At 41.0% G+C, this 12,459-nt stretch overlaps 1 protein-coding gene across 3 annotated transcripts in view; it reads left to right on the top strand.

Annotated features, from left to right (window-relative positions):
• The window catches only part of TNPO3 (transportin 3), a 104,094-nt gene extending 92,711 nt beyond the window's left edge, over positions 1-11,383 (top strand). For all 3 annotated transcript variants that reach the window (XM_032761681.2, XM_032761683.2, XM_058426582.1), the window contains 2 exons: positions 8,264-8,355; positions 10,209-11,383. In XM_032761681.2, coding sequence (XP_032617572.1) covers positions 8,264-8,324 — 61 coding nt within the window. In that variant the 3' untranslated portion in view covers positions 8,325-8,355; positions 10,209-11,383. The remainder of the gene's footprint in view (positions 1-8,263; positions 8,356-10,208) is intronic.
• Positions 11,384-12,459: the final 1,076 nt, after the last annotated feature.

Here is a 12,459-nt window from a genome sequence, read left to right as displayed (position 1 = left end):
CCATCTCCTGGCAATTACCTTCCTCCTTAATATTTGAGTCTGACTACTCTAGATACCTCATATTAGTGAGATCATACAGATTTGTCTTTTTGTGACTAGCTTAACTCACTTAGTATAATGTCCTTAGGATTCATCTATGTTGTAGCGTGTGCCAGAATTTTCTTCCATTTAAAGGCTAAATAATAGTCCATTGTATGCATATACCACATTTTATTTATCCTTCCATCTGTTGATGGCCATTGGGTTGCTTCCACCTCTTAGCTGTTGTGAGTAAGGCTGCTATAAACACAGGTGTACAAATATCTCTTTCAGCCCCTGCTTTCAATTCTTGTGGAATTGCTGGATCATATGGTGATTCTATTTAATCTTCTTTAATTTTTTGAAGAACCATCATACTGTTTTCCATAGCAGCTGCACCATTTTACATTCCCACTAGCAGTGCACAAAGTTCCAATTTCTCCACATCCTCACCAACACTTGTTATTTTCTGGGTTTTTGAGAGTAGCCATCTTAGCATTTCACACCAAGTGTGAAGTGTTATCTCATTGCGGTTTTCATTTGCATTTCCCTAATGATTAGTGATGTTGAGCATCTTTTCGTATGCTTATTGGCCATTTGTTTATCTTCTTGGAGAAATGTCTATTCAAGTGCTTTGCCTATTTAAAAATTAGGTTTCTTTTGTTGTTTAGTTGCAGGAGTTCCTTTTATATTTGGGATATTAATTCCTTATCAGGTACATGATTTGCAAACATTTTCTTCCATTCTTTAGGTTGCCTTTTCATTCTGTTGATTGTGTCCCTTGATGCACAGAAGTTTTTAATTTTGATGTAGCCTAGTTTATCTGTTTTGCTTTTGTTGTCTGTTTGGTGTCATATCTAGGAAATCATTGCCAGATTTCATGTCATGAAGTTTTCCGCCTAGGTTTTCTTCTAAGAGTTTTACAGTTTTAGGTCTTATATCAGGTCTTTGATCCTTTTTGAGTTAATTTTTGTATGTGGTATTAGGTAAGGGTCCGGCCTCTTTCTTTTGCTTGTGGATATCCAGTTTTCCCAGCACCATTTGTTGAAAAGACTGTCCTTTCTGCACTGAATGGTCTTGACATCCTTGTTGAAAATCATTTGACCATATACAGGAGAATTTATTAATGGGCTCCCTGTTCTATTCCATTGGTCTATGATGTATTTCTTTATGTCAATACCATGCTGTTTTGATTACTGTGGCTTTGTAATAAATTTTAGAATCAGGAATATGAGGCCTGTAATGTTTGCTTTAAAGATTGTTTTGGTGGCCAGGCTTGGTGGCTCATGCCTGTAATCCCAGCACTTTGGGAGGCTGAGGCAGGCGGATCACGAGGTCAGGAGATCGAGACCATCCTGGCTAAAACAGTGAAACCCCGTCTCTACTAAAAATAAAAAAATTATCCAGGCATGGTGGTGGGCACCTGTAGTCCCAGCTACTCGAGAGGCTGAGGCAGGAGAATGGCGTGAACCCGGGAGGTGGAGCTTGCAGTGAGCTGAGATCACGCCACTGCACTCCAGCCTGGGCGACAGAGTGAGACTCCATCTCAAAAAAAAAAGAAGATTGTTTTGGCCACTTGGGGACCCTTGAAATTCCATATGAATTTTAGGGTAGATTTTTCTGTACAAGAGGTTGTTGGGATTTTGATGGGGATTGTATTGAATCTATAGATTGCTTTGAGTAGTATTGAAATCTTAACAATATTAAATCTCCAAATCGACAAATACAGTATATTGTTCCATTTATTGGTGTCTTTAATTTCTTTCAGCTACATTTTGTAGTTTTCAGTGTATAAGTTTTTCACCTCCTTGGTTAAATTTTTTCATAAGTATTTTTTTATGCTATTGTAAACGAACCAACTTGTACTTTAAAGAGCTGTTTTATTATAAATCATACACACACACACAGGCTACTTTCTGCACAGTAAGTTTTTGGAAAGATATGTAAGTGAGACTAGGAGGGGAGGGAGGCTTTTCATAACTTTCTGTACTATGTGCACTTTTTTATGAGCATAAATTACAATTTTATGGGTAAAATCAGACTTAGAAGGGAAAGAAAATGAACTTTAAGCAGTGATACCAGAGCTAGTTGTCTTTTCTCAGAATTGATTTCTTAATGTCACTTTCCAAAATAGTTTACTTTCTCATCTTCTGGAATGTCTCCAACAATTTTGTTAATGTTAAAATCCCAAACCATAGAATGCTATTATTTTATAGTCTACTAAGTGGCTTAAGTAGTAAGCCCAGTATGCCCCAGAAATAACTCACTTTTAGCCATAGATCAAGTGACATGCATGACTGAAAAATAGCATGTGACCCTTCATGATACATTTTGCCAGAAGTGGGGATTTCCCCTCCACTGGGTAGGCATATATTGACTGGGGTGACCTTAAAAATTCTTTGATTGCTTTTACTGTGAATCTTCTCAGTAGAAGTAGAGTATTCTATCTACAAGCTGTCTCAGGGGAAAGAAGTATAGTAGTTGCTTCTCTCTGCTTCTGTTTTGCATTATTCCATTCAGTGCTGGTTACAGTATAAGGGCAGGATCCTATTGACTCTAATTTTCCTAAAGCAAATGGGAACCTAGGGGAAACCCTCCAAAGATGGGGTTTGGAGTCAAGTATGTTGGTTTGAATCTTGGCACATACCCTATTACTTTGAACTTCAGTTTATTTATCAAGTGAAATAGGGTTAGTACTGCCAGTCTCATAAGGTTATTATGAGATACCAAATGGAAATCTAAAGAAGATCTTGCACAGTGATCAGTGAATGTTAACTCCTTTCTCCTCGGAGGAGAAACTTCTAGAATGTCATTATGTACTTGCAAAACTAGCTGGGACATGTCTCCTGTTGACTCTAAGGCAGCCACCCACAGATTCTGGAATCCCACACATTCTAGAATAAGTCTCTGTCAAGCCCTCTTTCCCTCAGTGGGACTAATATATGACAGATAAAATAATATGGTAAGTCTGAAATCAAGGTCATAGATATCCTTTCCTAATTTAAGATAAATCTTGGGGCAAGGAAGAGAGACCTAAGTAAAGCAGTGCTGTGGGGGGAAAAAAAAACCTGTGATCTTTGCCCTGTGATATGGGAAAATAAGGTGCACCGCCAACCTGACCTACTTGATCTTTCATTGCTAAACAAGTTTTGCAGCTCTTCCTATAGCAGGCTGTAACATATGTAATATAGTGGTGGGAAATGAACAGAAGTAAGAGCTCATGTTGAGGTGCTAGAGAAAGGACTTGAGATTGCTCATCTCCTCTTAGTAATTCTCTTCCTCTAGAATGCCTGTAGTAGACAGGACAGAAAGCCCTTGAACTTTCTGTCCCATGCATGACTCAGTCTCCCTTTTGATTTTAAGGTCTGTAACACCTGCCTCAACATGCTACTTTGTTTGCCATTCTGGCAGAGAGGGTGAACGGGTTCAGTTTCATTTCAGCAAGTCCAAGCCTGCTTTTCACATGGTACTGGTAATTAATTCCCTAGCTTTTTTAGTTGGTCAACTTGAAGAAAGCTGGGACGTTTCATTCTAAAATAACATTCTTGCTTTCCAAATGCCAAATGAGCCTATCATTAACTAAGACCAACTGGGACTAGAAGAAACCCTGCCATCATTTCCATTTCTCCATCTTGGTGTTTATTCTGTGACTACTTGTCACTTGCCTGGGGCTCTTCAAAGCCAAAAGATGTTGAACATGGGAAGCATTGATACTGGAATTAGAGGCCAGTAAGGGGTTGAATCCCTAGTCAAGTCATCAGAGTTTCATTATTTTCTGTTACCTACCAGGTCATCGGATCAAAAGGATCTCATTTCTCAGCACTCCACTAGTAATCTTACGGGGCTCGAGAAATAACGACCATAAAAGCTTTCAGAAATATGGTGGAAGGATAGGAATTTGGGGACTAGAAGCCAGAAAACAGAATCTAAAAAATACTGGCAGTTGAAAAAGTAAATAAATAAAATAAAAAGCTAAGAAATATCAAATGTCAGAAGGACTGAGACAGAATATACAGTCATGTGTTACTTAATGATGGGGATATGTTCCAAGAAATGTGTCATTAGGTGGTTTAGTTGTTGTGCAAACATCATGGAGTATACTTCTACAAACCTAGATGGTATAGCCTACCGGACACCTGGTCTATATAGTGTAGCCTATTGCTCCTAGGCTACAAACCTGTATAGCAGGTTACTATACTGAATACTGTATGCAATTGTAATACAATGGTAAGAATTTATATATCCAAACATATCTAAACATAGAAAAGGTACAGTAAAAATACAGTATAAAAGAGAAAAAAAAGGTATACCTGTATGAGGGCACTTACCATGAATGGAACTTGCAGAACTGGAAGTTGCTCTAGGTGAGTCAATGAGTGAGTGGTGAGGGAATAGAAGGCCTAGGACATTACCGTACACTACTGTAGACTTTTTATAGATACTATATACTTTAGGCTACACTAAATTTATAAAAAAAATTTTTTCATCAATAATAAATTAACCCTTGGCCAGGCACAGTGGCTCATGCCTGTAATCCCAGCACTTTGGGAGGCCGAGGCAGGCAGATCACTTGAGGTTGGGAGTTTGAGACCAGCCTGGCCAACATGGTGAAACCCCATCTCTACCAAAAATTTTAAAAATTAGCCAGGCGTGGTGGTGGGCACCTGTAATCCCAGCTACTCAGGAGGCTGAGGCTGGAGAATCGCTTGAACCTGGGAGGCAGAGGTTGCAGTGGGCCGAGATCGTGCCACCGCACTCCAGCCTGGGCGACAGAGTGAGACTCTGTCTCAAAATAATAATAATAATAATAACAACAACAACAAATTAACCCTTGCTTACTGTAACTTTTTTACTTTATAAACTAAATTTTTTTTTAATTCTTGGACTCCTTTGTAATAACACCTAGCTTAAAACACAAACTGTACAGCTCATTAAAAATTTTTTTCTTTATATCTTCATAAGCTTTTTTCTATTCTTAAAATTATTTATTTATTTTTTAGCTTTTAAACTTTTTTGTTAAAAGCTAAGACACAGACACATATTAGCCTAGACCTACACAGGGTCAAGATCATCAATATCGTTGTCTTCCACCTTGTTACATCTTGTCCCACTTAGAAGGTCTTCAAGGGCAATAACATACGTGGAGCTGCCATCTCCTAGGATAACAATGTCTTCTTCTGGAATCCCTCCCGAAGGACCTGCCTGAGGCTGTTTTACAGTAAAATTTTTTTGTGTGTGTAAGTAGAAGGAATATACTCTAAATGATAAAAAGTATAGTATAGTAAATACATAACCCAGTAATATAGTTGTTTATGATCAAGTATTGTGTACTGTAGATAATTGTTTGTGTTGTCCTTTTATACGACTGGCAGTGCAATAGGTTTGTTTATACCAGCATCACCACAAGCATGTGAGTAACGCAATGTGCAGTTCTTCATCTCTTTTATACTCATAGGACCACTGTCATACATGCAGTCCATCGTTGGCCAAAACATCATTGTAGCACATAACTATAGTTCTAACATTCATGGAGCTTTTTTATTTTTTATTTATTTATTTATTTTTTTTTTGAGACGGGGCCTTGCTCTGTTGCCCAGGTTGAAGTGCAGTAGTGTGATCTCAGCTCACTGCAACCTCTGCCCCCTGGGTTTAAGTGATTCTCCGGCCTCAGCCTCCCGAGTAGCTGGGACCACAGGTGCCCACCACCACGCCTGGCTAATTTTTGTATTTTTAATGGAGGTGGGTTTCACCATGTTGGCCAGGCTGGTCTCAAACTCCTGACCTCAGGTGATCTATCCGCCTTGGCCTCCCAAAGTGCTGCAATTACAGGTGTGAGCCACAGCACCCGGCCTCAAGGAGCTTTTGGATCCATTTCTATGGGCTCCCCACCAAGGACACTTCAGTTAAACATTTGGCTAAAGTGTTTGACACCAAAGCACTTGCAGATAGGATTGGGGCAGAAGCCGAGTTGACAATGTCACCTGTCCCTCATTTCACCCTATCGCACTGCATTTCTCCCACACTTGCATTTTGGTTTCAATACTTTTTCTCATGTGCCACAAAGGAGGCTGTGAAGTTATCATTTCTCTTCCAAAGTCTCTGCCGGGCACAGTGACTCACGCCTGTAATCCCAGCACTTTTGGAGGCTGAGGCAGGACGATAGCTTGAGCCCAGAGGTTAGAGCAGCCTGGGCAACACAGTGAGACCCTGTTTCTATCTGTTTTGAAAACAAAACAAAACAGAAGTCTCTTGAAGAAGGGTAAGATTTAAAACATGTAAGACATTAGGATAGCAAAAAAATCTCAGTCTCCAGCACTGTCCTAAGTTTCAGGGTTTTCTATGATCTTAGTCGCTTGTAATAACACACCACATAGCAACTTCTCTTGGGTTACAGATCTTCCTCCTTCCTGATATTGGGAGCATCAGTGATATGGGCTCATATGCCCTGGCTGCCTCCTTAACAGGCAGTATTAATTTGGAAGTAAAATGAGAAATGTAACACTTTAATTGAAGCTTATTAAATCCACAGAGGTAATGGCAATTCCAATATAGCCAAAAGACCTTTCTCATTTTCTTTCTTTTTTCTTTTTTTTGAGACAGGGTCTCACTCTGTTGTCCAGCCTGGAGTGCAGTGGCACTATCATGGCTCACTGCAACCTTAACCTCCCCAGCTCAGGTTATCCTCCTGCCTTAGCTTTGTGAGTAGCTGGGACCACAGGTGTGCACCACCACACCCAGCTAAGTTTTAAATTATTTGTAGAGACGGGGTCTCCCTGTGTTGGGATTACAAGCATGAGCCACTGTGCCTGGCCACCTGCCTTATTTTCATTACATTTTTAGGATGGAGAGACTAGAAGAAAGTTTCTAGAATGTTCTGTTGAATCAAGTCATGGGGTCTAAGTCAAGGTTCTTAATGATGTTTCAGAACTTATAATGGATGGGAAAATCTGGATGTAGGAACCTAAGTGGATAGCTCTATTTTCACCTTTTCTGTTGGATCACTTAGAGCAGTTCCCTTCCCTGGTGTTTAACCATTATGAGATGGAAAGTGTGTTTTCATCTGCATTGAATCCTAGGCTGTAGGCACTGGTATCTTAGTTGAGCCAGGGAGAGGGCCACAGGAAGGCAAGCATATTAAGAATTGCTTCCTGGCCGGGCGCGGTGGCTCATGCCTGTAATCCCAGCACTTTGGGAGGCCGAGGCGGGCGGATCACAAGGTCAGGAGTTTGAGACCAGCCTGGCCAACATGATGAAACCACATCTCTACTAAAAATACAAAAAATTAGCCGGGCGTGGTGGTGGGCACCTGTGATCCCAGCTACTGGGGAGGCTGAGGCAGGAGAATCACTTGAACCTGGGAGCGGAAGTTGCAGTGAGCTGAGATCGTGCCATTGCACTCCAGCCTGGATGACATGACTCCATATCAAAAAAAAAAAAGAAGTGCTTCCTTCTCCACTGCTTTAGCTTAGCCTCATGTTCATTTAGCAAAAACTGTTATGAAGACAGATACAGTAGAATGAAGCTGGTATCAGCTGGTTTCTTGGTGACAGTTTTGGACAAAGGGAGGTCGGGGGGCTTTTGAAAAAACAGGGTCAGATGAATATTGGGCTATTCATATCACATAGGCATCTCCTGCTTCGTCTCTCTTTCTACGTGCTTTAACCCTTTCCTCTCTCCCTCTTCCTCCCACAGGAGGAAATCCTGAGCAGCCTGTTCAACTAGAAAATCAATGACTGGTGGAGACTTAGTTGCTAGACCAGCCTTTGTAAACAAAATCTATCTTTGGAAGAGAATGAGGAAACTTATGAGAGCCTTAGCAACCAAGTGTTGTTGTAGCAGCCTACATTTATTGAATACTATTTTGTTCACTGCTCTATTTTCATAAGCACTCTGTATGTGGATGATTTTAATCCTCTAAACAGTGTTATGAAGTAGATAATGGATGAGGAAACTGAGACAAAGATTGGTAACTTGTTCAAGGGCACAGTGGAGCCAAGATTCAAACTCGGGCAGTTTGTGTCCAGAGTCCACCCTTTGAAGACCACCAAGTTTATAACTTTTCTCATATATAATAATTTTTGCCCTGAATTACAGAAAGATCTGAAGCCAGGGTCGCTCAGGAGACGATGGAGAGAGCTCCTAGCGGAGTTGGGACGGTTCTCAGTGTGCCCCAATGTTGCAGTTGTTTTTCAGCATATTCTGTCTTTCTCCTCAGTCAAGGACCAACCTACCTTTTCTTTTCTAGTGCTGAGGAATGTAAGCAAGTTTGCTGGGCCTTGCGAGACTTCACCAGGTTGTTTCGATAGCTCACACTCCTGCACTGTGCCTGTCACCCAGGTGAGGATACATAGTTCCCAGCTTTTCTCTGGACTGTCGGACTGTCGGGGATTCCTGGGAATGGAGATAGGTTTTAATGCCTATCATGGGACCAGTCTTATAGCTAGAGTCAGGGAAGGACTCAGCGGTTTAACTGTGGTGAACAGCTGGAATATACAGGGCCCGGATTTTCTTGGGCCTGGGCAGCCAGGAATTGTCAGTGTCTTTGGGGTACCATTTTCACCTCCATAAGAAAGTAACTGTTACAAAGTACATTGAAACATTTTCTTCCCCCTTCCCCTCACAGACACTTCTAAGATGGTAAGTGTACATGGCAACAAACAAATAAGTATTTTTAACCTGGCCACTTTGGCGAAAACAACCTCAAGTTGACTGTTATATGTGGTGCCAGTCTCCTAAAACTGACCCTCCAGATGTAATGAGCAAAGAGTTTATTCTTATCACTTTTATGACCTGAATGCTGAAGTGCCAGGTTTTGACCAGGGCAGGAGGTTTGAATTGAATATCCCTTATCCAAAATGCTTGGGATTTCGGAGGAAAAAAACACTTTCAGAAGTGTTTTTCAATTTTGGATTTTTGGGGATTTTGAATATTTGCAGAATGCACACCAGTTGGGCATTCCTAATCCAAAAATCCAAAATCCAAAATGCTCCAATGCACATTCCCTTGAGGGACATATCAGCGTTCAAAAAGTTTCAGCCGTTGAAGCATTTTGGCTATTCAGGTTAGGGATGCTTGGCCCTTAAAGGAGGAGCATCTTTGGCTCCCGATGAGCACTTTTCTTCACGTGCTTTCTGTCTACTGATTCTGAAGCAAAGCAAGAAGCTTAGCTGAAAGGAGTGGGTAGTAGAATTTGGGTGCCAGTTTCTTGACGGAGAGAAGAAAGGCAGCTCTTCTCTAAGCCCACCCTTTGATGTCTCAAGGTGAGTTTCTTCTCCCAGGAGGCAATTCTTGATGAATCTGTAGCACTCACTGGTAGTTTCTGTGTTAAATGCATTCGTAGGTAAAGGTGATGTTCAGCAGTGCCTTGTCACACCCAAAATCATTTCTCAACTTTGATTGTTTTAATGAGTAATAATATCATTTGGGATCTCCCGGTTTTGCATGGTGTCTGGGTTAGCTGACATTGATACGCCTCATAAGGTTGCTCATGGACAGCTGTAGGTGTTCATGGTTAACTTTGTGCCCTTACTGTGTGTCAGGGCACTGTTTTAAGTGTTTTAGATGTATTAACTAAGATAATCCTCATCTGCTTTTCTGGATTTGTTACTATTTTTCCCATTTTACAAATGAGGAAATTGAGGTTCAACAATGTTTAACAATTTGACAGTTATTGGTGGAGCCAGAATTCACATGTAGATATTCTGGTACCAGAGTCCTCACTTTGAACTACTCCACTTTAATACAGTATCCTTTTGATAGCATCTAAATTGGTGTTTTGTTTTGTTTTGTTTTCAACTGTTACTAGTAGGCAAAGCCTTCTTTCAAAATAAAATGGACATGAAGCCTGTGGGATTTAGCAGACTGAGGCGAAGCTTCCCTGGTTGCTTTGGAATGGGAGGCCTGGACCTGCTGGCTCTTTGCCCTCCTGACACATCATCCCTTGTTTCCACAATACACTCAGCATGGGAAGCACACTGCAGACGGTGTCTAATTAAAGCAGTAGCTCCATTGAACCCACAAGTTAAAACGCCAGACTTTTATTTTTATTTTATTTTATTTTTTTCTGAGTTCATATGGCAGACTTCAGAATTAGGTACCTGAGGAAATATAGAAACCTCTGCCTTAAGGTTGATTTTATTAAATGCTGTATTTTCTGGTGCAGTTATTGACTGTCTTATCTCTTTTGTCAGGGAATGTCTTTTTTAATTAGAAGACAGGAAGAAAACAAAAACCAGACTGTGTCCCACAATCAGAAACCTCCGTTGTGGCAGAGGGGCCTTCACCGCCACCAGGGTGTCCCGCCAGACAGGGAGAGACTCCAGCCTTCCGAGGCCATCCTGAGGAGTTCCTGTTTGGGGGTGTGAGGGAAAATCAGCGCGGATTTTAAAAAGATGGCTGTGGCCTGCCCGGCGTGGTGGGAGGGGAGCTGGTTTCCTGGTGAACTTTCTAAAAGGAAAAATAATTTTAAGTAAAGAAAAAAGAAAAAAAAGGAAGACTAAACAGAAACCAGAACTGAAACATTTACCTGGTAGCAAATGACACATGCACGCACACACACATACACGCACAAGTGCCAGTGCGCACGTGTACACGGAAAAACAAAAGGACAAGCTTTCTGTGAAACAAAATATTTACTTAGGGATAATGTGGGGATTCACATGAATTAAATAGCTGCAATTGGAAGAAGAGGGTCAGGGTCATTTGTTCAGGTTTTCTATTGTTTTGTCCTCTCTTTCCTCTCCTACCCTTCCTTTCTTTCCTCCTTTTAAATGCAAATGAGTAGAAATTTCTTCTACCTTCCCCAGCTGTTTCTTCCCACCTTTAGAGTTGTTTAGACAAGGAGGAGTAAGCAAGGAACTTGTTCTGCTTTCTATCGTGGTCACATTGGTGATGCTCAGGACCTGCCAGGGTCAGAATTTATGGATATCTGAACCCTGACCCCGTTCATTCTCTCAGTCCACTTCCAATCCACATCAGATTGTTGTCTGCCTTGGAGAGATGAGCCAAAACTCGGGTGGGCGGGGGGTGCAGGATATAAATGTATACGTTTTTTTTTAAGGTTTTTTTCTTAGTGGATTATTCACCCAGAGACATGAGAGAAAAAAAGAGGGAGGGTGTGTGGAGAAAAAATGTTTACAGGGCTAACAAGGGATGACGTGTCATTTAGTATTTTACTAAAAAGTGTGGAAATGACTTGATTTTAAGGGGAGGGTGAGGCCGAAGAGGGAAGCCCAAAACAGATCTTAATGTTTCAAAGGAGTGCAGCCCTTCACAGCCATCAGATATGAGGGCACTGTTCTGTCTGGTGTTGTAGCCATCTCAAGAACAAATCAACAGCAACAAAAGAAAAAGAATAAATTTTTAAAATTTAACCAGTGTTTCTTTGTTTTTACTTTCATTCACTGCCTTGTACCTCGGAAATGGTTCGGCTAGACTAGCTTTGGAAGCAGCCTTTAGTGCCTGATAGACATCTGGGGATGGAGTTGAAAGGGCAGGCCCCTGCCCTGATGCCACAGACCCTTCAGACTTCAGGGAAACCGCTCATTCTGCACTTTTTATTATCCTAATCCACACCAAAGCTCATCACGCTTACATTTTACCCTTTTATGTAGCCTCAGTGGGAAAGGGAGTTGGGTTACTCTTTCAGTTAAATAGTGTGGTATGGTTTTTCTACTATGGCCACCCAAGTAGACAGTTTCCTGACCTACAGATTTATTGGTCTTTAAAAAAAAAAAAAAAAACTTTATTGAAGTATCATTAACATAATTTGCATGTGTTTAAGGTATACACTTTGATAAGCTTTGACATACATCCATGAAACCGTTATCACAATCAGGGTAGTGAACATACTCTTTATTGCCAAAAGTTTCCTTGAACCCCTAGGTAATCCCTGTTTCCTGCCTCTTCCCATCCATCCCCATTTCCACGTAACCACTGGTTTGTTTTCTGTCACTGTAGATTAGTTTGCATTTTCCTGAGTTTTTAATAAATGGAATCATAACAGTCTGTTATGGCAATTGGGCTTTGAGCTAATAACTGCAGAGCTGTATTCTAATGTGATACATCTGGCAGTGTTGTTGATATACTGACACTTCTCTGCCATTTCTTTGCCTGTCACTTTAACTTTTTCACTCCTGGGCATAAATCCTCAAGCTACAGAACAATAGGAATTGGTGAAACAAATCTTCCAGCATAACATCAGTGGTACACAGGGTTTTAATCTCTAAAGAGGCAATATTAGAAGGAGAGAAAAAAACTTGAGTGTTTTAGAGTGATAGCAGATTCCAAGGATCAGCACATTACCCCAGCCATCGTGTCAGAACCTCACTGCTTACTTAAGCCTTACAGATTATTTGAAAGGGCTGCTCTGAAACTTTCGGCAGAGCAAGGATGCCCGTCTAGATTTTAATTTAAAAAGGAACTGTTCGGGATCAGCTCACT

This window comes from Hylobates moloch, unplaced genomic scaffold (genome assembly GCF_009828535.3).
Source record: "Hylobates moloch isolate HMO894 unplaced genomic scaffold, HMol_V3 SCAFFOLD_1, whole genome shotgun sequence".
Lineage (NCBI taxonomy): Eukaryota > Metazoa > Chordata > Mammalia > Primates > Hylobatidae > Hylobates > Hylobates moloch.
This window is presented reverse-complemented; position numbering and strand designations above follow the sequence as displayed.